This window comes from Rana temporaria, chromosome 9 (assembly GCF_905171775.1).
Source record: "Rana temporaria chromosome 9, aRanTem1.1, whole genome shotgun sequence".
Taxonomy (NCBI): Eukaryota; Metazoa; Chordata; class Amphibia; order Anura; family Ranidae; genus Rana; species Rana temporaria.
In genome coordinates, this window is record NC_053497.1 from 69,678,701 (window position 1) to 69,700,881 (window position 22,181).

The 22,181-nt window shown below is 47.3% G+C and overlaps 1 protein-coding gene across 1 annotated transcript in view; it reads left to right on the forward strand.

The window, feature by feature from the left end:
• LOC120913635 (integrator complex subunit 6-like) overlaps positions 1–22,181 on the forward strand; it is a 146,498-nt gene that overhangs the window by 100,678 nt on the left and 23,639 nt on the right. Inside the window, 2 exon segments of the mRNA XM_040323736.1 lie at positions 3,069–3,201; positions 20,963–21,057. Coding sequence (XP_040179670.1) covers positions 3,069–3,201; positions 20,963–21,057 — 228 coding nt within the window.

Genomic DNA, 22,181 nt, shown 5'->3' on the forward strand with positions numbered 1-22,181 from the left:
AGGAAGCGGTTAAGTGGGTCCTAAGGAGTGATTATAACTGTTAGGGGGTGTGGCTACGAGTGACACGTAACTGATCGATCCTCCCAATGACAGTGTCACTAGGAAGAATGGGGACATGCTTGTTTACACTTGCCTCTCCCCGTTCTGCATCTCTGTGACCCGATCGCGGGGAACCGGCGGACATTGAGTCCGTGGGTCCCGTCGTCACGGAGCTCACAGCAGGGGCGTGCGCCAGCACAGCGGCAATTTCAAAGTGACGTAAATATACGTTACTTTGCCCAGCCTTGCCATTCTGCCGATGTATATGTACAGGAGTCAGTCATTAACCGGTTAATGCAGTCCCTTACTGGAGCCTGCTCTTAATCCAGCTCTGCACTCTCCCTCTCCAAACTCAGTGAGAGCAGCAGGAGCTCTTGGCTCCTAACCAGTTTAGTTAATATGTCTACAGAAATCTAATAGCTGGCTTCTGTCAAACAGTCATGCTGGAAAACTAGCCAATGGCTGGAGGCACTAATCAGTGTGGAGAATACAATGTTTCCACGGTAGAAATTCCTGCATCGACATCACTATATGAGGGCGCCTAGGCACTAGTGTATGTATAGCCTAATGGCTGTATATTTGCAGGGCGAGTGGGCGGCAATTACAGCACAGAGTTCTTTGTTGACAAAAGCACAGAACTCTGCACTTAGACGGGGATCTGTCTGTTTCTTCTCCCTGAAATCAACTCTAATTTCAAGGAGAAAAGCAGACAGATCTGTTAGTAAAAGCAGCACACATTACACTTGTTAGGAACATAGTTAACCCCTTTGATTGCCCCTTGATGTTAACCCCTTCCCAGCCAGTGCAATTAGTACATTGTACAGTATTACCACTGTGTCAGCCTCATAAGCAACATCAGTGTCAGTCAGCATCTCTCACAGCCATTGTCAGTTAACGCTAGATTGTCTCCGCCAGAATATCAGTCATGCTGTAAGTCACTAATCACCACCATTACCAGTATAGTGTCTGTACAGATCCGCATCTTGATCACTATGAGAACTATACTAGTGTCCCCAAAAAGGCATTTTGGTTTTGATCAAAGACGTGGCCTAATTTTATGAAGAAATTTTGATTTTATTGGATATGTTTTAAAACATTATTTTTCTTTTTCAAAAGATTTTCAGTATTTTTTCTTTTATAGAACAAACATTAAAAAAAAAAAACAGTGGTGATCAAATACCATCAAAAGAAAGCTTTATTTGTGTGAAAAAATATATAAATTTCCTTTGCGTACACAGTTGCATGACTGCACAGTTGCCAGTTAACTGCTTGCCTACCGCTGGCTGTCATATGACGGCCGAACGGTGCAGCTCTCTTTCTGGGCGGGTGTCATATGACGTCCTCGCCTTTTCGGGCCACTAGGGGCCCAGTAATGGAGCAGGACCATGGATCTGTGTGTGTAAACACACATATCCACGTCCTGTCAGGTGAGAGGAGACCGATGGTGTGTTCCTTGTACAGAGGAAAACTGATGGGTCTCCTCCCCTTGTGAGTCCCCTCCCCATAAATGACTCCCTAGGACAAATATTTAACCCCTTGATCGCCCCCTAGTGTTAACCGCTTCCCTGCCAGTCACATTTATACAGTAATTATGGCATTTTTATAGCACGGATCGCTGTATGGTGAATGGTCACAAAATAGTATCAAAAGTGTCCGATACGTCCGCAGCAATATCGCAGTCACGATAAAAAATTGTAGATCGCCGCCATTACTAGTAAAAAAAAAAAGAAATAATAAAAATCTATTTCTAAATCTATTCCCTATTTTGTAGACGCTAGAACTTTTGCGCAAACCAATCAATATACGCTTATTGTGATTTTTTTTTTTTTTTTTTTACCAAAAATATGTAGAATACATATCGGCCTAAACTGAGGAAAAACATTTGTTTTAAAAAAAATCAAACCTTCTTGAGTAACTCTGGCTTAATACTTTGTATTTGTTTTTCTTTAACAAGTCTTATTCACTTCCCCATTGACAGTCAAACACTCTCCCTGAAATTAAGCCTAGCACGTACCAGTTCCATTACATCGAAAAACTCACATCCAGCACAAACCTTGTCTGCTACAGTCTTGGCATGCATGCACACCAAGCTTCCCCATTCACTCTAGTCAGGCCTTGCTGTCAGACCTTTTCAAGTGTCTCTTTACCATTTATGTGTACACCAGCATTTCCTGCAGACATTCCACTGTCTTTCACCATTAGTCTATTGCCAGCTTTGTTGCTGCAAAGGACTGGGACTATGCAGGTTAGTATGTATACAGTATAACGAAGCTGCGTGTGTGTAAAGTCTATAGAAAACCCACTAGGTGGTGCAGGACCCAGAAATGCTGCATTATTTGCCATGGGAATGTGGGGGAACTTTTATGTGCTGAATATATGAGCTCAACCGAATATTTGATCTCAACCTGTGATGACTAGACCAGAGATGGAGAAAGATCTTCTTCTCAGAAGTTTAGTCCCAACAGCAGATAAAAAAAAGTCCAATTGTAACAGATTGCACATTTCTGCAATCCTTTTGTGAATCTCTACTGATTCAAGTATTGCCAGCATCTTGATTTTGTGTTTGAATTGGATACATTTTGCACTATTTTTGGATGTTTGTTTTTTAAGGCTTGTTCTTTGCATTTCTGCCCTGTGCATGAAATTAGTGCATTTTATAAAAGTGAAGAAAATTAAAGTTTGTAATTACCAGGTAAATGATATCTGTCATTTTCTAGTGCAGGTGTCAGCAACCCCCATGTAATGTGCTATGGTTTGGTCAACCCCATGCTATTGCTACCTCTTAAAACTTGTTTTATTAGTGAGGCAGAGAGATTACTAATTGCATCTCTATCACACTTTGCCTTGTGACACTACGGCTGGTATGTGTACCGTCTGGTTCAGTGGGAGGTGTTACATGGTAGTGTTGTACCAGACTACATTCTTTTGAGATGCTTAGATTTTAACTCCTCTGTATCCTATTTATTTATTTATTTATTTATTTATTTTCAGTACCCTAACGGATCTTTCTATATTTTTATTACTTTCAGGTTTTTGTGAGCAGTAGTGGAAAATACAGTGAAATTGGACACCCATTTGGGTATTTAAAAGCAAGCACCCCCCTTACCTGTGTGAATCTCTTTGTGATGCCATACAACTACCCCGTATTACTTCCTTTACTTGGTGAGTCACTACACTGAAAATACCACGCAATCTTCAGCAAGTTCTGTGACCATTCTTACATTGTTTGAACATCCTTGTATTCTCCTTTAGGCCTCATGCACACTGGGCGTTTCTACAGCTGCTGTTTTGGGCGTCAGACTTTTTTTTAACTGCCTTCTAACTTCCCATGCATGTTTTCCTATGTGCTTTTATCAGTGTTTTCTGGCATGAGAGTTTAGTGGTAGAAAAAAATGTTTCCCTGCATGCCCTCGGTTGGTGACATCACAAGGGTTCTGTGCCACCCGATAACGTCAGTGGCCTTGCCCCTTAGTTATTTAAGAGCTGTTAGACGACAGGAGCCTTCCTCAGGACCAGACGTTTTGTTGTTTGTTCAGGCTTGCGATGGTGGCGAGCGTCGTGATTAATGAATAATCTGCAGTGGGGGGACATTTTATTTGTAAATTTGTAATTTTTTAAATAAAGGATTTGTCAAAAACTTAAATTTTTTTGTACTTTTTACACTTTTTGGTGAATGAGTGGAGCTATGTACCCCATACTCATTTTCATGGGGGGGCGGCATCTGCCACTTCCCCCCCTTCCACATTCCGATAAGCCCCGTAGACCCCCACAACCACCGGCCAGGATTGTAGGTAAAGAGGTCCTTATCTCCACGCACGCTCGCTCGCCCCCCCCCCTTTCTAGCCTGCCACGCTGCTTGCTCGGATAAGGGTCTGGTATGAATTTTAAGGTAACGCCTGACGACATTTTTTTTATTAAAACATTTGGTGCAGGGATATCCATATCTAGTATAGATTCTAAGGGGAACCCCACACCAAAAAGTAAATAAAAAATCGGGTTTGCCTTAAAATTAGTTCATGGTATGGATTGGGGGGATCCCCACACTGTGTTTCTCTTCCGTGCATGGACGGACATGGCAGCAATTGACCTTAGGGTTTATCATCCTTCCTTTCAGGAGAGACTAGGCAGAAAAAACAGCACTTCAAGTGTTAAAACACTTCTCAGTATAGCTCCCCCCAGGGGGCGGGCCCCTGGGTATATCCCTCACTCTGCCTCAGCAGCCCCAGTTTTTTTCTGCCTAGCGTCAGGAGTAGACATGGCCTTGCTGGAGTCCATGTACTCTGCAATTTTTTTGCGATTTTTTTCGCTTTTTTTTTGTTTTTGTTCCTGCATTTTTTGATCCTGATATTTACTATCAACTGCCGACTGGGTGACAGGCTGGATCTTGATCCTTGTTGTCCCCCCATGCTCGGCCATCGAGCATGTGCCGGCCCTCAGCTCTAGGTCGTCCACGACATGCCCCGTTGCTCCAGGGGTGGCCGGGGAACTACATATTCCAGGGCACACATATGACCGGTCTCTATGGCTTTGTCACAGTGTGTCTAGCCGACAGCCATGCCGTTTAGCGGACGTTGGTTCTGTCCGGAATGCCTCCAGCCGGTGGTCGCAGGACGGGTAAGTAGTGGCCCCTTGCCCTGGCAAGGTGGTATGGCTGGTGCTTTCCTGGGGAGGTCGAATGAGGGTCCGCCCTGCTTTCCTCTCTCCCTTCCTCTCCCTCCTTCCCCATGCTGGGTGGCGGCTGTAAGGGGGCGGCGCCTGGGGCTCTGTCACTACGGGGGCTGTGCTGCTGTGTGGTGCTATACATTTTTTGTAGTGCCGTTCCTTTTTCACCATCAAAGGCTTACTTTTTTAAGATTCATTGGTGTGCGGCTATCTATACCCTGCCTTCAAGTTTTTGCCTCATGCATTGCAGGCACCCACCTGTTTCTGAGAGGACATTGATTGCTCAGGTGTGCTCACCTGGAGCAGCAGCTTCTCCCTTCTTATTAATTTGATGTACTGGAGTTGCTGTGTGTGCTGGGCTGTGTTTTCTGCTGTGTCACTGTTGCTTTAAACACGTGTATGGCCACCATTTTGCAGCCAGCAAATTGCTTCCTGATGGACGGCGCAGAGCGAACAGCACTCTCAGCGCTTCAGCAGCACTACAGCCTGGCCGGGTGGTGAGTTACCTGGGGGTCCCCTGCTCTCTGTTTTGCGACTGGGAGGGTGACCTGTGGGTCTCTGCCTTGCAGTACTAGGGCGGCATAGGTGTTTATCGCCAGGATTGAAGTGACAAGCGGCCAGAAGGGGGGTAAAAACCCCCTCCCTGCGCCTGCTTCTGGGGACGGCTCTGACACGGAACCAGACCCTGCTGCTGGCTCTGGTTCCGTCATGTCAGATGTTGCAGGCTTAGCCCACACGGTCAGTGAGGATGACTCTGCTTCAGGGTCAGCGCTTGATAAGGCTTTTTGTTGGAGCTCTTATCACTGCGGTGCGGGATACTCAAAAGCTTGAGGACGGCGGAGACATCAGAGATGCCGGTCCCTTTTGGGTTCCGCACGCCGCCCCGCACCGCAAAAGTGTTTCCTTGTGTTCCTTACCTGGACAAAATATTATACAAGGAATGGGATCGGCCGCAGAAAGTTTTTGATGTACCAAAATACTTTGCGGTCCGTTATCCTCTTGAGGAAGACTTTAAAAAAAAAATAATAATAAAAAGTCTTCCGTCAGCGGACCCCCCTGTGTCCAGACTGAACAAGTCTACCACGTTACCTGTGGAAGGGGGTCCCGCCTTATGGACCCTGCAGATAGAAGAGCTGAGGCTGTGGCCCGCTCCATGTTCACAGTAGTGGGGTCGGCAGTGAGACTGGTTTTGGCCGGAGCTCTAGTGTCACAGACAATTACCGAGCAGGCAAAGTCCCTGCTGCAGGAGCTGGAGGCGCATAATGCTCCTGAGCTCTGTGTAGGCCTGGCTGACCAGTTAGTGCAGGGCCTGCAGTTTGTCTGTGAATTGGCCCTGGGTATGCTCCTCTTGCTCTCCAGGGCCTCCGCCTATGCGGTGGTACTATGCCACCTTGGGTGGCTAAAGTGTTGGTCTGCGGACCAAACCTCTAAAAGGTCCTTAGGGGACTTACCCTTGAAGGGTGCACGGCTTTTTGGGGCGTCCCTGGATGACATCATTATAGATGCTACAGGGGGTAAGAGCACTCTGCTCCCACAATCTGGGAAGGGTAAGGAGCCTCGTCATAAGCAGGGTCCCTCCTTTACCTCCCCCAAGCGTCTTTTGCCCCCCCAGGTGCGGCAGGAAAGCGTTTTCCAGGGTGCTAAGGCAACCGCTGTAGATCAAAAGCGCACCTGTTACCGCAAGCCCAACAAGCCTGCGGACAAGCCTGCTTCTGCATGTAGGTCTGCCCCGCCAGACACTCGGGTGGGGGGCCGACTTTGCGGATGCGTGGCTCGGTGGAGATCCCTCTTTCCGACCGCTGGGTTTGCGAGGTAATTTCCTCGGGGTAAAAGATGGAGTTTCTCTCTTGTCCACCAAACAGATTTTTCCTTCCAGCCTCCAGCTTCCTCTGGTACGCCGGGTGGCCCTGTCAGGGGCTGGTCAGGATCTGCTGGTCAGGGGAGTGATTATACTGCTTCCTTCAAGGCAGCGGTTTCAGGGGTTTTTACTCCAATCTGTTTGTAGTCCCCAAAAAAGGGAGGGGTCCGTCCAATCCTGGACCTTAAGGCCCTTAACTCCTTTGTCAAAGTGCAAAGGTTCAGGATGGAATTGTTTGCTCTGTAGTGGCGGCTCTCCGTCAGGGGGACTTTGGGGCGTCCTTGGGTACTCAGGACACGTACCTGCATATTCCCATATGCGCAAAACACCAGAGGTTTCTGCGTTTTGCGGTCGAAGAAGACCATTTTCAGTTTGTGGCCCTCCCCTTCGGCCTGGCTTCGGCACCACAAGTTTTCACAATGGTGATCGCTCCGATTCTGGCCCTGCTAAGGCAGTGCGGAATTGCTATTGTGGGATACCTAGACGACCTTCTCCTGAGAGCTTCTTTAAGCTCAGTCTTAGGAGAGGATGGTCCATCACCTGCCAGCCCCTCCAAAAGATTTAGGTGGCTACTGAATGTCCAGAAGTCAATGTTGGTACCGTCTCAGCGATTGGAATACCTGGGGTTGGTCCTCGATTCCTTTAGAAGCGAGTTTTTCTCCCGACAGAAGAACTCCAGACACTGCAATCTGCGGTGCAGCGGTTAGCGACCCATATGTGGTCTTCGCTTTTGCAAGAGAATTCTGGGTCCCATGGTAGCCTCTTTCGAGGCGTTTCCGTATGCCCAATTCCACACCCGAGTGTTACAGAAAGAGATTCTGTCAAGTTGGGACAAGCTACCTTCGTCTCTGGATTACCAGATTTGGGTGAGTCGCCTGGTCAGGTCCTCCCTAGTGTGGTGGCTGACATCTCCGGTACTTCGGACCAGGAAATTATTCCTGCCGTGCTATGGGACAGTGGTCACGACGGATGCCAGCCTCTCCGGCTGGGGGCGTTCTGGAGTGTCCAGTCAGCCCAGGGGCGCTGGACTCGGGTGGAGTCCCGTCTGCCAATCAATGTCCTGGAACTCCGGGCTATCAGGCTGCGGCTCTCCAAGTGGTCTCTGGGTCTGCAGGACCGTTCGGTCAGGATCCAGTCCGACAACGCCTCGGCTGTGGCATATGTCTGCCATCAAGGGGGCACGCGGAGCTCGGCCGCGGCGGCCGAGGTTGCACACATTCTCTGGTGAGCCACAAGGTACGTTCCGGCTCTGTCGGCCGTGTGCATTCTGGGGGTGCAGAGTTGACAAGCCGACTACCTAAGTCGCCAAACACTGGACCAGGGAGAATGGTCGTTGCACCCGGAAAAGTTTCAGAGTTGTGCCAAAAACCTTCTGGCCCATCTCAGTCGGAAGCTGTCACGTTTTGTGGCCAGGTCAAGAGACCCTTCGGCGGACGCGTTGGTGGCACCGTGGGGTCACTATCGCCTAGTCTTCGCCCTCCCTCCTCTGGAGCTTCTCCCTCGCCTGTTGCGCAGAGTGGAAGCGGAGGGGTTACCAACAATCCTGGTCGCTCCGGATTGGCCGCGCCGTTCCTAGTACGCGGACCTGGTGCGTCTGGTGGCAGACGTCCCTTGGCTTCTACCCCTGAGAGTAGATCTTCTGTCGCAGGGTCCGATTTTTCTCACCCTGCTTTACAGTCGCTGGCTTTAACGGCATGGCAGTTAAGAGCCAGGTGCTGAAGGACCGAGGTCCATCGAACTCGGAGATCTCTACCATGCTACTTGCACGGAAGTCTACTTCACGTAGGGTTTACCATCGTACGTGGAAGGCCTACATCTCTACGTGTGTAGAGATGAAATGGCACCCCCGCACATACGTGCTGTCCCGGATTCTGCTGTTCCTACAGCGGGGATTGGATCAGGCTCTCGCCTTAAGTACGGTTATGGGTCAGATTTCGGCCTTGGCTGTTTATTTTCAGCGGCCATTGGCGACACACTCCCTGGTGCGTAAGTTTGTACAGGGGGTTAGGCATGTGGCCCCTCCTGTGCGTCCTCCACTGCCTCCGTGGGACTTTAATTCGGCCCTCTCTGTGCTTCAAAAAGGCTCCGATTGAGGACATTCAGGAGATTCCTCTGTTGACTCTGTCCCAGAAGGTGGTCTTCCTCGTAGCCATTCCTTCGGTCAGACGAGTTTGGGATCTGGCGGCCTTGTCTTGCAAGGCTCTTTTACTAGGTCATCCACAAGGATAAGGTGGTGCTGCGGCCGCAGCCATCGTTCCTTTTGACGGTTGTTTCGGCTTTTCACATTAATGAGGACATTGGTTTTACTATCTTTATGTCCTCAGCCGGAGAACTCAAAGGAGGCCACGTTACTTTCCCTTGACGTGGTGCGAGCCCTACGGGCGTACTTGTCTGCTACGGCTCTGTTCCGGAGATCGGACTCACTGTTTGTGTCAGTGACTGGTCCTAAAAAAGGTCTGGCGGTCGTCGGCCTCCATTTTTCAGGTGGAGCAGACAGGTCGTGCTCCAGGCCTATGCCCTAAAAGGGGCAGGCGCCTCCCTTTCTGGTTACGGCGCATTCGATCAGGGCGATTGATCCCTCTTGGACTTTCCGCCATCAAGCGTCTGTTTTACAGGTGTGTAAGACAGCGACCTGGTCGTCAACCCACACCTTTTCAAGTTTTGCAAGGTGGATGTGAGTGCATCTTCGGATGCCTCCTTTGGCCGCAAGTTTTTGCAGGTGGCAGTTTAAGGTTGAAGTTCCTCCATTGAGGCAGGTTTGTTTGGGGTGAAGCTTATTTGCTGTGTTTTTTCCCACCCCTCAAATTTTTTCGACACTGCTTGGGGACGTCCCCAAGGTCAATTGCTGCTGTGTCCGTCCATGAACGGAAGAGAAAATAGGATTTTTGTACTCACCGTAAAATCAATTTCTCTGAGTTCATGGACGGACATGACATGTACTGCTTGTTACGAACTGGGGCTGCTGAGGCAGAGTGAGGGATATACCCAGGGCCCCCGCCCCCTGGGAAGAGCTATACTGAGAAGGGTTTTTAACACTTGAAGTGCTGTTTTTTCTGCCTAGTCTCTCCTGAAAGGAAGGATGATAAACCCTAAGGTCAATTGCTGCTGTGTCCGTCCATGAACTCAGAGAAATTGATTTTACGGTGAGTACAAAAATCTTATTTTTTTTCACATTTTTGTATTGCCGGCAATGTTTTTTCTACATTCTGCTGTCAGTGTGGATTCCTGCTGACAGCTGATGACTCACCCACTGTTAAGGTCATAGTGGCCAGCTTCCCGGCCCGCACCCTAACAGCTATTTACTGGTTGTTAAGGATGATGGTAGTCCTGCTCCTTAAAGTGGAGTTTCACCCAAAAATGGAACTTACACTTTTTGGAATCCCCCCCCCTTCGGTGTCACATTTGGCACCTTTTGGGGGGGGAGGCAGAAGATACCTGTGTCATACAGGTATTTTCTCCCACTTCCTGGCATAGATCGTCTCAGTGACCTAAGCCACGTCCGGCACCTACTCTGTCCCCCCCGCTCTATTCTGGGAGAGACACAGGTCCCAGAAGACAGCAGGGACCAGTGAGGACGTGCAGTGCGACTCGCGCATACGCAGTAGGGAGCCAGGAAGTGAAGCTGCAAGGCTTCACTTCCTGATTCCCTTACCGAAGATGGCGGCGGCAGCATCCAAGTCCCGACGGACAGATTGGCTTTGGCTGCCGACAGCGCGGGCTCCCTAGACAGGTAAGTGTCAATATATTAAAAATCAGCAGGGGCAGTATTTGTAGCTGCTGACTTTTAATATTTTTAACATTGCAGCTACTAAACGTAGCTTAAACACTGCTAAACGCCAGCAAAGCAGATTTTAGCTTCTTAGTGTGTATGAAGCCTTACAGTGATGGCACCATAGCAATTACAGTGTCCGTGTGTGTAACATCAGTAACCTAGGACAGGCATAGTAAGCACGGGGCATCCTAGGCGCTTTCTTCCACTTCATCAGAATTGTGCAGCATTGTTCTTTAAGGCAAATATTTGATTCATTATCTGCAGCCAATGCAGCTACTGACTTGTTTTTTTTTTCCAAGAATGTTACTAGTGAAAGCTGTTCTGTATTCTGTTTAGTTATTGGGGCTTGTTTTCAGGCAGAAAGTCATGTGATCTTTGCCATGATTTCGTACAGGTCAAAAGGTCACCAATGTAAAAAGCCAAGAAATGCCTGTAATCTGCCAAAAAAGAAGCTCCTGTACTTTTTTTGAGCGACGGGCGTTTTGCTTTAGGCGACAGAACGCTTATATGTGAACAGGGGCTATTGAAATGAATGGGATTTGTCTTGTTGTGCATTTTTAGAGCTGAGGCTTACAGCCGAAAATGGCAGGAAAATGCATAAAATTAAAACCCACTGACTTTCCTTTTTGTACAGTAAATGGCATTATAGTTTCTTTCTCATACATCACGGGACACAGAGCGGCATATTCATTACTATGTGGGTTATATGGAGTACCTTCAGGTGATGGACACTGGCAATCTCAAACAGGAAGTGCCCCTCCCTATATAACCCCCTCCCATAGGAGGAGTACCTCAGTTTTTTCGCCAGTGTCTTAGGTGTTGGTGCACGTTGAGGCTGTGCCTGTAGTAGTCCTTGGGACCAGGGCCAGCTGACCGGATCCGTCCAAGGTGCTTCATAGCCAAAGTGGACGGTACCCGGGCCCCAATTCGTGGATGGGGTTTTGCCTATAATGCCTCTCCTTGGAGGGCTGGACCCTGGGTTCCAGGTCTGGTTTCTAACCTAGAGAATACCTGTTGCCAGTGGTGCTGTATAGGTCCAGGTTGTGGTGTTCTTTTAAGACCCCAGTCCCTGAAGGTCTATGACCATACCCACGGTGAAGGGTGAAGATTGGGCCTCTTGCAGAGCAATACCCTGCGGCGTGGAAAGGTAAGCAGGGGGCCTACGGAACTTGGTTTGACAGTAGGCTTCCTACAGGGGATTCTTGGGCAGCCTATTTATGCCTCTGTGCATGGGCAAAGGAGAACCACAAAGTTTTCAAACGGGATGGCTCAAAACACCCAGGTATGGTTCCCCTGGCTGGGCTAGTAGGCTGCTGCTGCTTCTGTCACAAGGAGGGCCTTTTTTTGGGCACAGAGAAGGAACCATACCATTAGGGAGACAGTTTAAAGCTTCCCTTTTACCTGTGTCTGCTGCTCCAGCGTCTAAGGTCCTAGTGTCTCCTCTCCACATGGCTTCCTGCTTCCCCTAGTGGCGTTTGACGCGCGCGCGTGCGCGCGCTTTTACTTATCTGTGCGCGCGCTTGCGGCGACGCCGCGGGGAGGGGGCGGTTGACGCCGGACGGCTCCTCCCCCCTGCACACAGGGAGGATAAATCCTGGAGGGCTGTTCAGTCTGTAAAGGCTGTGAGGGGACACGGAGCAGCGATGCTGGCTACAGCATAGGAAGGTTTGACAGAGCTTTCTGGCACAGTGACACCCGGTGGCAGTTGTGGGAAGTACACCTTACTAAGGAGCCTCTGGCTTAAGTTTACATTCAAGCCTGTGTACTAAGCAGCGCCTTTGAACACTTAGGGTGCTCACCTAGCCCAGCATTAGGGGGTCAATACCAGAGAAAAAAAAAAAAAAAAAAAAGATTTTTTTTTCTGGTTGAAGCCCTTGGGGCTCAGTATTGATTTTCCCTTTTTATAGGTTATGGGAGGTTTGGAGTCCCTCTAACATTACCCTATCCTATTGTTTCACATTTATTTGATTATATGTGTATTTTCTCCAGCTATTACAGTCAGTTGTATACTAGCGGAGTGCCTCAGAATTTGTATATTATGGCTCCTAAGGGTGCAGGTAGCGCTAAGAACGCTAAAACGGTTAAAAAACCAAAAGGTTCTCCATCGGGCTCTGAGGATATCCAAAATCTAGTGGCCCCTACTACTCCGGAATGCCCGGAAGTTGTCCTAGGTGAGCCATCAGGGTTGCTAGGTGCTATGGCTGGCCCTACTCAACCAGCTCCTTCCTATGTAACGGAAGAGATGTTAGCCTCCACCTTGGGTGGATTGGAAAGGAGGATGGCCGCTCTAATTACGGCATCTTTGGCAGGGAAGAAGCGGGTTAGATCCCCGTCTCCCAGGTCTGAGTCTCTGGAGGAGGATATCCTCTCCGACTGACGAATTGGAGGATCAAGGAGACCAGACAGAGGGAGGTCAGGATCACCTTGACCATTTAGGTTCTGAGGATTCTACAATAGAGGAACCTTTTTCAGCTTCTCACACAGAAAGACTGTGGGTTAAGTCCCTAACGGATATGGTGCGGTTGGCTTTTAAGATACCTGTGCCTCAGCCTCTGGCCTCCGCGGTATCCTCATTGGGCTCCCTGAAAGCGCCCCAAGCCAATTTGGTATTCCCGGTACATCCTTTGTTAAAGGACCTGATTTTTCAGGACTGGCCAGACAGGTAACCCTTAGAGGAAGAGTTTTCAAAGAGATGGGCTGTCCCTACTGTGGACGCAGCCATCTCATGTGTGAACAGATCTTTAACTTGTCCTGTAGAAAACTTGCAGGTGTTTAAGGATCCGGTTGATAAACGCTTGGAAACATTACTTAAGGCCTCCTTTACTTCAGCAGGGGCGATAGTTCAGCCCGCTGTGGCTGCTATTGGAGTGGCCCAAGCATTATCAGATAAGACTAAGCAAATGCTTAAACTTATCCCTGCTCAGCAGGCAGAGGAATTTTGGATATACCCAGGGCTATACGCTTTACGGTGGATGCTATCAAGGACTCCATCCAGCAGGCGTCACGTTTATCCTTATTTCTAATCCATATGAGAAGGCTCTTATGGTTGAAGAATTGGGAGGCTGAGCCCCCGGGCAAAAAACTCCTGGTAGGGTTCCCTTCAATGGAGGACGTCTCTTCAGAGAAGACTTGGATAGATATATTCAGACTATATCAAGCGGCAAAAGCACTCTCTTGCCAGTCAAGAAGAAGGCCCGAGGGTCCGCATTTAGGCGCCAGCCCTCCCCGGGGCAGGGGCCCTCTAATACCAAACAGTATCGACGGCCTCCTGCAAGATCAGGCATTAACAATAAGCCGCAGGGCCAAGCCACTGGGGGCAAGAAGCAGTGGTACCGCAAGCCTGCAAAGCCAGCCCCCAAGTCGGCCCTATGAAGGGGCGCCCCCACCCACGATGGTGGGGGGAAGGCTGCGTCTCTTTGCAGAGGTTTGGGAGGCCACCATTCCCGACTGCTGGGTACGGTCTTCCGTGACCACGGGCTACAAGCTAGAATTTCTAAAATTCCCTCCTCCTCATTACCAGGAGTGAAGAGTACCAGGCGACCCTGTGAAAGGAGCCGCATTGATGGCGGCATTGAATCATCTGCTATGCCAGAAAGTGATAGTAGAAGTACCAGTCCGGGAACAGGGATTGGGGTTCTACTCCAACCTGTTTATCATCCCAAAGCCCAACGGCGATGTCAGGCCAATTTTGGACTTAAAGGGAGTAAATGCGTATCTAAAGGTCCGCTCATTCCGGATGGAAACTATTCGGTCAGCTGTCGCCGTGCTCCAGAAGGACGACTTCATGGCGTCCATAGACATAAAGGATGCTTACCTTCATGTGCCAATTTTCAGCCACATCAAGTATTTCTATGCTTCTCGGTGGCTCAGCGTCATTTCCAATTTGTGGCGTTCCCCTTCGGGTTGGCTACGGCCCCCCGGGTATTCACGAAGGTCCTAGCCAATCTAAGGATCCAGGGGGTCACGGTCCTGGCTTACCTGGACGACCTCTTGGTCGTAGACCATTCGTCTCCTGGCCTGGAAAGAGCAGTGGCCCTCACGGTTCAGTACCTCAAGAGGTTCGGCTGGGTCCTAAATCGAGACAAGTCAGCATTCCTGCCCACAAGGCAGCTGGATTATCTCGGCATGAGATTGGATACAGAACAACAAAAGGTGTTCCTACCCCTATTAAAGGCCATCAAAGAGCTAATACAAATGGTTCTAAGCAAGAGAAGGCCAACCGTTCGCCTATGTATGCGGCTACTAGGCAAGATGGTGGCCACATTCGAGGCGGTTCCGTACGCTCAGAGCCACACTCGCATCCTGCAGGCAGCCATCCTGTCAGCCTGGAGCAAGAGGCCTCAGGCCTTAGAAATTCCTTGGCCACTCTCACCAAGAATGCGGCAAAGTCTAGCTTGGTGGTTAAACCCTCAGAATCTCCTGAAGGGAAAGACTTTCAGTCCTGTGACCTGGAAGATAGTAACCACAGACGCCAGCCTGATGGGCTGGGGAGCAATTTTGGATGGTTGCACTCGCCAGGGCTCTTGGGCAGCGGCAGAGAAGCAGTTGCCCATCAATATCTTGGAGCTCAGAGCTGCTCGACTAGCCCTCAGGGCTTGGACGTCCAAACTACAAGGGTTCCCAGTGAAAATACAATCGGACAATGCCACGGCGGTGGCATATATATAAATCACCAAGGGGGAACCAAGAGTCAAGCCGCTCAGAAAGAAGGGAGCTTGATTTTCTTGTGGGCAGAAGCCCATGTGCCCTGCATATCGGCTATATTCATTCCCGGAGTCGACAACCTACAGGCGGACTTCTTAAGTCGCCAGACTCTGTTGCCGGGGGAGTGGTCTCTGCATCCACAGGTCTTTCAGACACTCTGCCAGAAATGGGGAGTGCCGGACGTGGATATCATGGCATCAAGACTGAACAAGAAGCTAGACAGGTTCATGTCCCGCACAAGGGATCCCAGGGCCTGCGGAACCGATGCGTTAGTTTGCCCTTGGCATCAGTTCAAACTTCTTTATGCATTTCCCCCGCTCCAGTTACTACCCCGCCTGCTGCGCAGGATCAGGGTGGAGCACATACCAGTCTTCCTGGTAGCTCCAGCATGGCCCAGAAGGTCATGGTATTCACTAATCCTAAGGATGGTAGTGGGAGACCCTTGGACTCTTCCTCTACGGCCAGTACTGCTATCGCAAGGTCCGATCCTCCACCCTGCCTTACGGCATCTAAATTTGACGGCCTGGAAGCTGAATCCCTGATTCTCAGGGGTAGAGGTCTGTCTCAGAAAGTAATCTCTACCCTAATCAGAGCCAGGAAACCGGTCTCTAGGGTGATTTATTACAGGGTCTGGAAGGCCTATGTAGGCTGGTGTGAGTCCAAGTTATGGCTTTCTCGTAAGTTTACCATCGATAGAGTATTAAGTTTTCTCCAGCTAGGAGTGGGTAGAGGACTGGCATTAAGCACAATCAAAGGACAGATTTCAGCTTTGTCAGTATGGTTTCAGCGGCCGCTGGCCACCCACTCGCTGGTTAAGACCTTCATTCAAGGGGTCTTGCGTATTAATCCTCCAGTTAAATCCCCGCTTTGTCCGTGGGATTTAAATCTTGTTCTGTCAAGTTTACAGAAACAACCTTTTGAGCCGTTGGCTGAAATTCCTTTGGTTTTACTGACAAGGAAGTTAGTATTTTTGGTCGCCATAGTTTCCGCCAGAAGAGTATCGGAACTGGCAGCCTTATCCTGTAAGGAACCATATCTTATTTTACATAAGGACAAGGTCGTTCTCCGCCCTCATCCTTCCTTCCTACCAAAGGTTATATCCAGTTTTCATCTAAACCAGGATTTGGTATTACCATCCTTCTTTCCTAAACCTACTTCCAGAAAGGAAGGGTTGCTGCATACCTTGGATATTGTCAGGGCCATGAAGGCCTATCTTAAAGCTACAGAGAAGATCCGGAAAACAGATGTGTTGTTCATTTTACCGGATGGGCCCAAGAAGGGGCAGGCAACTGCAAAATCCACCATCTCGAGGTGGATTAAACAGTTAATCACTCAGGCCTACGGCTTGAAAGGGTTGCCTCCTCCAGTATCATTAAAGGCTCATTCTACTAGGGCCATGGGCGCCTCCTGGGCAGCACATCACCAGATCTCTATGGCTCAAGTTTGCAAGGCGGCAACCTGGTCTTCTGTCCACACGTTTAGAAAATTCTACCAGTTGGACGTAAGAAGGAATACTGATACAGCCTTTGGGCAGGCAGTGCTGCAGGCTGCAGTTTGAGACCCTCGGATTCCGGGGGCTCCCTTTTGAGTAAAATTTAAAATTTAAATTTATTTTTCTCAACGAAGTTGGATTTATTATGATTTGAGTATATCTCTAAATTAAATCCTTTTTGTCTTGGGAAGATGTCTCCCTCCCCTCATTGTAAGCATTGCTTTGGGACATCCCATATAGTAATGAATATGCCGCTCTGTGTCCCGTGATGTATGAGAAAGAAAAAGGGATTTTTAATACAGCTTACCTGTAAAATCCTTTTCTTGGAGTACATCACGGGACACAGAGCTCCCACCCCTCTTATGGGGACCATTTTGGGAGGCATACTGCTTGCTACAAAACTGAGGTACTCCTCCTATGGGAGGGGGTTATATAGGGAGGGGCACTTCCTGTTTGAGATTGCCAGTGTCCATCACCTGAAGGTACTCCATATAACCCACATAGTAATGAATATGCCGCTCTGTGTCCCGTGATGTACTCCAAGAAAAGGATTTTACAGGCAAGCTGTATTAAAAATCCCTTTTTCTGTGAATTACTGGGCTTTGCTTGTAATTATTGCTCTTTGTACTTTTTAATAGGCCAGTATGTGTTTAATATTCAAGAGAATGTCATTCATTACCATAAGAAGTTTACAGTGTGTTGAAATAGTATTCATACCCCTTGAAATGTTTCACATTTTGTCATGTTACAGCCAAAAACATATAAATGTATTTTATTGTGATTTTATGTGATAGACCAACACAAGTGTCACATAATTGTAAAAATAGAAGGAAAATTATAAATGGTTTTCATTTTTTTTACAAATATGTGAAAAGTCTGGTGTGCATTTGTATTCAGCCCCCCTGAGTCAATACCTTGTAGAACCACCTTTCACTGCAATTACAACTGCAAGTCTTTTTGGGGATGTTTCTACCAGCTTTGTACATCTAGAGTGAAGTTTTTGCTCATTTTTCTTTGCAAAATAGCTTAAGCTCTGTCAAGTTGGATGGAGAGGGTCTGTGAACAGCAATTTTCAAGTCTTGCCACAGATTCTCAATTGGATTTAGGTCTGGATTTTGACTGGGCCATTCTAACACATGAATATGCTTTGATCTAAACCATTCTATTGTAACTCTGGCTGTATGATTGGGGTCGTCATCCTGCTGGAAGGTGAACTTCCACCCTGCCAGTCTCAAGTCTTTTGCAGACTTTAACAGATTTTCTTCTAAGCTTGCCCTGTATTTGGCTCCATCCATCTTCCCATCAACTCTGACCAGCTTCCCTGTGTTTGCTGAAGAAAAGCATCCCCACAACATGATGCTGCCACTACCATGTTTTACGGTGGGGATGGTGTTATGTGCAGTGTTTTCCGTCACACACAGCGTTTTGCTTTTAGGCAAAGAAGTAAAATTTTGGTCTCATCTGACCAGAGCACCTTCTTCCACATGTTTACTGTGTCCCCTACATGGCTTCTCGCAAACTGCTTTCTTCTTGTCACTCTTCCATAAAGGACTGATTTGTGGAGTGGCCAGACTAATAGTTGTCCTGTGGACAGATTTTCCCACCTAAGTTGTAGATTTCTGCAGAGTTACCATGGGCCTCTTGGCTTCTCTGATTAATGCTCTGCTTGCCCGGCCTGTCAGTTTAGGTGAACGGCCATGTCTTGGTAGGTTTGGAGTTGTGCCATACTCCTTTTTTTTCCCCCCATTTTCAGATTGGACTGAAACAGATGTTTGAGATATTTTTTTATAACCTAACATTGCTTTAAACTTCTCCACAACTTTATCCCTGACCTGTCTGGTGTATTCCTTTGCCTCCATGATGCTGTTTGTTCACTAAGGTTCTCTAACAAACCTCTGAGGGCTTCACAGAACAGCTGTATTTATACTGAGATTAAATTACACACAGGTGGACTCTATTTACTACTTGGGTGACTTCTGAAGGCAATTGGTTCCACTAGATTTTAGTTAGGGATATCAGAGTAAAGGGGCTGAATACAAGTGCATGCCACACTTTTCAGATATGTATTTGTAAAAAATGTTAAACCATTTATCATTTTCACTCCACTTTACAGTTATGTGCCACTTTGTGTTGGTCTATCACATTAAATCCCAATACATTTTTAATTTTTGGTTGTAACAAGACAAATATGTGGAAAATTTCAAGGGGTGTGAATACTTTTTCAAGGCACTGTACAGTTAAGCGGTCGCAGTTTATTAAAAGCTAAATAGAAATATGCATTGTTAATCATTTTTTGTGCAAAGTTGACAGTTTGGTCTTTTCTGTTGTCCTGCATTGGTCTCGAAAATTGTTTGACAGACATGCTGGAAATCTATGCAGCTATAAACCTGATATTTACTCTGGTTGAGTAGTGTTTTAGGTCTGTTGCTTGCCACATATGTCACAGATCGGCTGTAGAGCTGATCAGTTATCTTGTAATCCTACACACATGTGGATTGCTCCTATCTTGCTATGGCTATGAAGCTGAACCTGGTTACCTGTAGTCCCATTGACTGGTGGCCTGTTCGTCCTGACTCTTGCATTGGTCTTGGCAGGCTTAGCCACTGCCCATTTCACCTGCTGTCTGATACAGGCTCAGTCTCCACCCAATCTGGCAAGCAGTGACTCTATTTAAGCTTTGCTTAGATCAGCCACCATGGCCTGAGTAAGGTTTGCCCATGTGTTGCTGAACCCTGTACATTGTGGCTCCTTGCCTCTGGGAGTCCTGCAATGCACTCACGTTTTCCTAAAAATCATGCAGACTGAGCAGTACCTCGGCCTTTAAAGTTCCGCGGTGCACTCTGCTAACCTCTCCCTGAAAATCCTGAAAGCTTAGCCGTAACCCGTTCCTGGAAGTCCTATTTGTCATTTAGTCTCCAGCTCCCCTGAAACCTCTGTATGTTGGGCTGTACTTGTTGCTTGTGTGCGGTACTAATGCACTGCTCATTATTCCAGTGATCAGTGTGCCAAAGCCTCTCACGCACCTTGCCTTGGCTAGTCGTACCTGGAGTAGTGACCTGGCAGCAGGAAGCAGCCAACACAGCTCTACCATCATGATCTCTGGAGCAGTGGTTCTCAACCTTTCTAGTGGCGTGACCCCTTGATAAAATTTCACAAGTTGTATGGACCCCAACAGTAAAATTATTTACGTAGCTTGGGTTGTCGGCACCTAAGGCAAGACAATTAATTTGCACCCCTAACCAATGGACATTTAGCGCTCCCCAAGTCCCTTCCACTCGTACAGTATTTAAACTTCTTATTGTACATTTTAGGGCGTACCACACTCTTTGTTCTCCTTTCTTTCCCTTTTATCTCTCTATCCGAATTTCTTTTTTTTCTCCATCCCTCTCTAGCCATTTTTCTTTGTTCCTCCCCTGTTTTCCTCTCCTTTCCGTGTATTCTCTCTTTTTTTCCTGTTCTTACTCCTTGGTGGGGGAGTGGGGAGTTGGGATGAGTGGCAATGCTGGGGGGAGTTCTGATCAGCCAACTTGGCTGCTCTTGATCAAGGTCATCTGATGGTGTGAGAACTGTAGTGGGGACTTTTAAAGGCAACTATAATCACAGGTAGTGTTACTCACTCTCTCTCCGGCTTTGTGGTGTCTCGTAGCAGTGACACCTATGCTGAAATCAGGAGATGGGGTCTCCTCTAGCCCCTCCCACTTCACATTCCTCACCAGTCAGCAGACATCTAGTCTTTGCCCACCAGCCATGCCGTGGATGGCTTCAGGAACAGCCCAGGATTCAGTGACCCCTGGCAAATCGTCATTCGACCCCCTGAGGGGGTCCCGACCCCCAGGTTGAGAACCGCTGCTCTAGAGGAAACCAACCTGTTTGTTAGACCCCTTTCACACTGAGGCAATTTTGCTCAACAAAAAAAAATGCCTAAAAAGCTCCTGAAAACGATTTCCCTTTAATATAAATGGATGTTTTCACAATGGGGCAGTGCGCTGATGGTGAAAAAGTCCTGCAAGAAGCATTTTTGGAGTGCTTAAAGCGCCTCAAAACCGCCCCTTTCCATTGAAATGAAGCGATTGAGAGGTGCATGAAAAGCACTTCAAAGGCACCGCAGAATGGTTCCTTTGAGTCACGTGACCTTAAATTAAAAAAATGCACTGTTTACGCCTCAAAAGCGCCAGAAAAGCTCAGCAACAGTGCCCCACCATTTTATGGGGCAGTTTTTAAGCTCCTCCGTGTGAAAGGGGTCTTGGACCCAGCCATCAGAGTAGGTTATCTGGTTGTGGTCCACAATTCTGTGACATGATCTTCACTGGTATAATGAATTGGGAATAAGTCCCTTTCTGGTGTAGTTCCTATCTATTAACTTTCTTTGTAATGTATTGTGTGTCAGTTACTGCATGTTCTAATGTATTTCCTATATTAAAAAAAATTGTTTCAGATGATTTATTCAAGTTGCACAAACTAAAACCAACACTGAAGTGGCGACAGGCCTTTGATAACTACTTGAAAACAATGCCACCCTATTTCTTAATGGTAAGCTGTAGCTGCTTTTTGGCCATTATTGCAGAAATGAAAGAAAGAAAAAACACTTGTGTGCTTAGATGGTATTTGGGCTACTTATAACTACACATTTACATTCACCAGAGTAGATAAAAAGTAGCATTGTTAGATTTTTCTGTGTAAGATGCAGTTCTGTGCGCTTTTTGTCCTGTTTTCCATGTATTCCAATGGCTCTAGTTCACACCATGCAGTCAGTTTCTGGTCAGTTTCTGCACCGGAGTGGTGTGAACTAATGCCATTGGAATACATGGAAAACACTGTGCATGCATTTTTAGTGCAGAAAAAAAGCGCACGGAACTGCATCTGTTGTGAAATTGCCCTAAAAAAAAATGATAAATATTGTAGCCTTTTAAAACTCCTGATACGGTTCAAGATTACAGTTGATGTAATACTTTAAAGTGATATTCTGTAAGGGAAGTTATTTTGAATAGGGGGCCTGGTATGTAAAATAAGAGTTTGAGTGTAGCCCCGTATATTACATAGTAAGTCAGGTTGAAAAAAGACACAAGTCCTATCTAGTTCAACCAATAGAAAAAAATGTTTTATTCAAAACCTACATTTAGACTATCATTTACCCACAGTTGCTCCAGTACAACATGATCCAATTTGCTCCAGGGGGGGGGGGGGGGAATCTTAAAATGTAAAATGAGAATTTTGTGGGTAAAACTTTGTAAGATTTCTCCACATAAATTTCCTTCATGAATCTGTTTTGAAGATGTAGGGGCAGATATATACGTACAACGTTCCTGTATTCTGTTTGATTTAAAGGTAGACACGTTAGCACATGTAAATGATCGTTTTTATGTAAAACAGAAAAAAATATATTAATTTCTATGAGTTACACATGCATACGTATTGTATATTTGTATTCGATAATTGTTTTAAGTTCCTTTCTTTTTTCTTCGAAATATGACCTACAATATGTTACTGCTATGAACAGAAGCATAAAGTAAGTGTAGCACTACCCCCGCAGGAGCCGCTGGTTGTTTTTGGATCGGCGTATTAAGTTGCCTCTTACTGTTGTCTAGAGCAGTGTTTTTCAACTCCAGTCCTCAAGGCTTAGTAATCACCACAGTCGTTTCATCTAAAGGAAATCC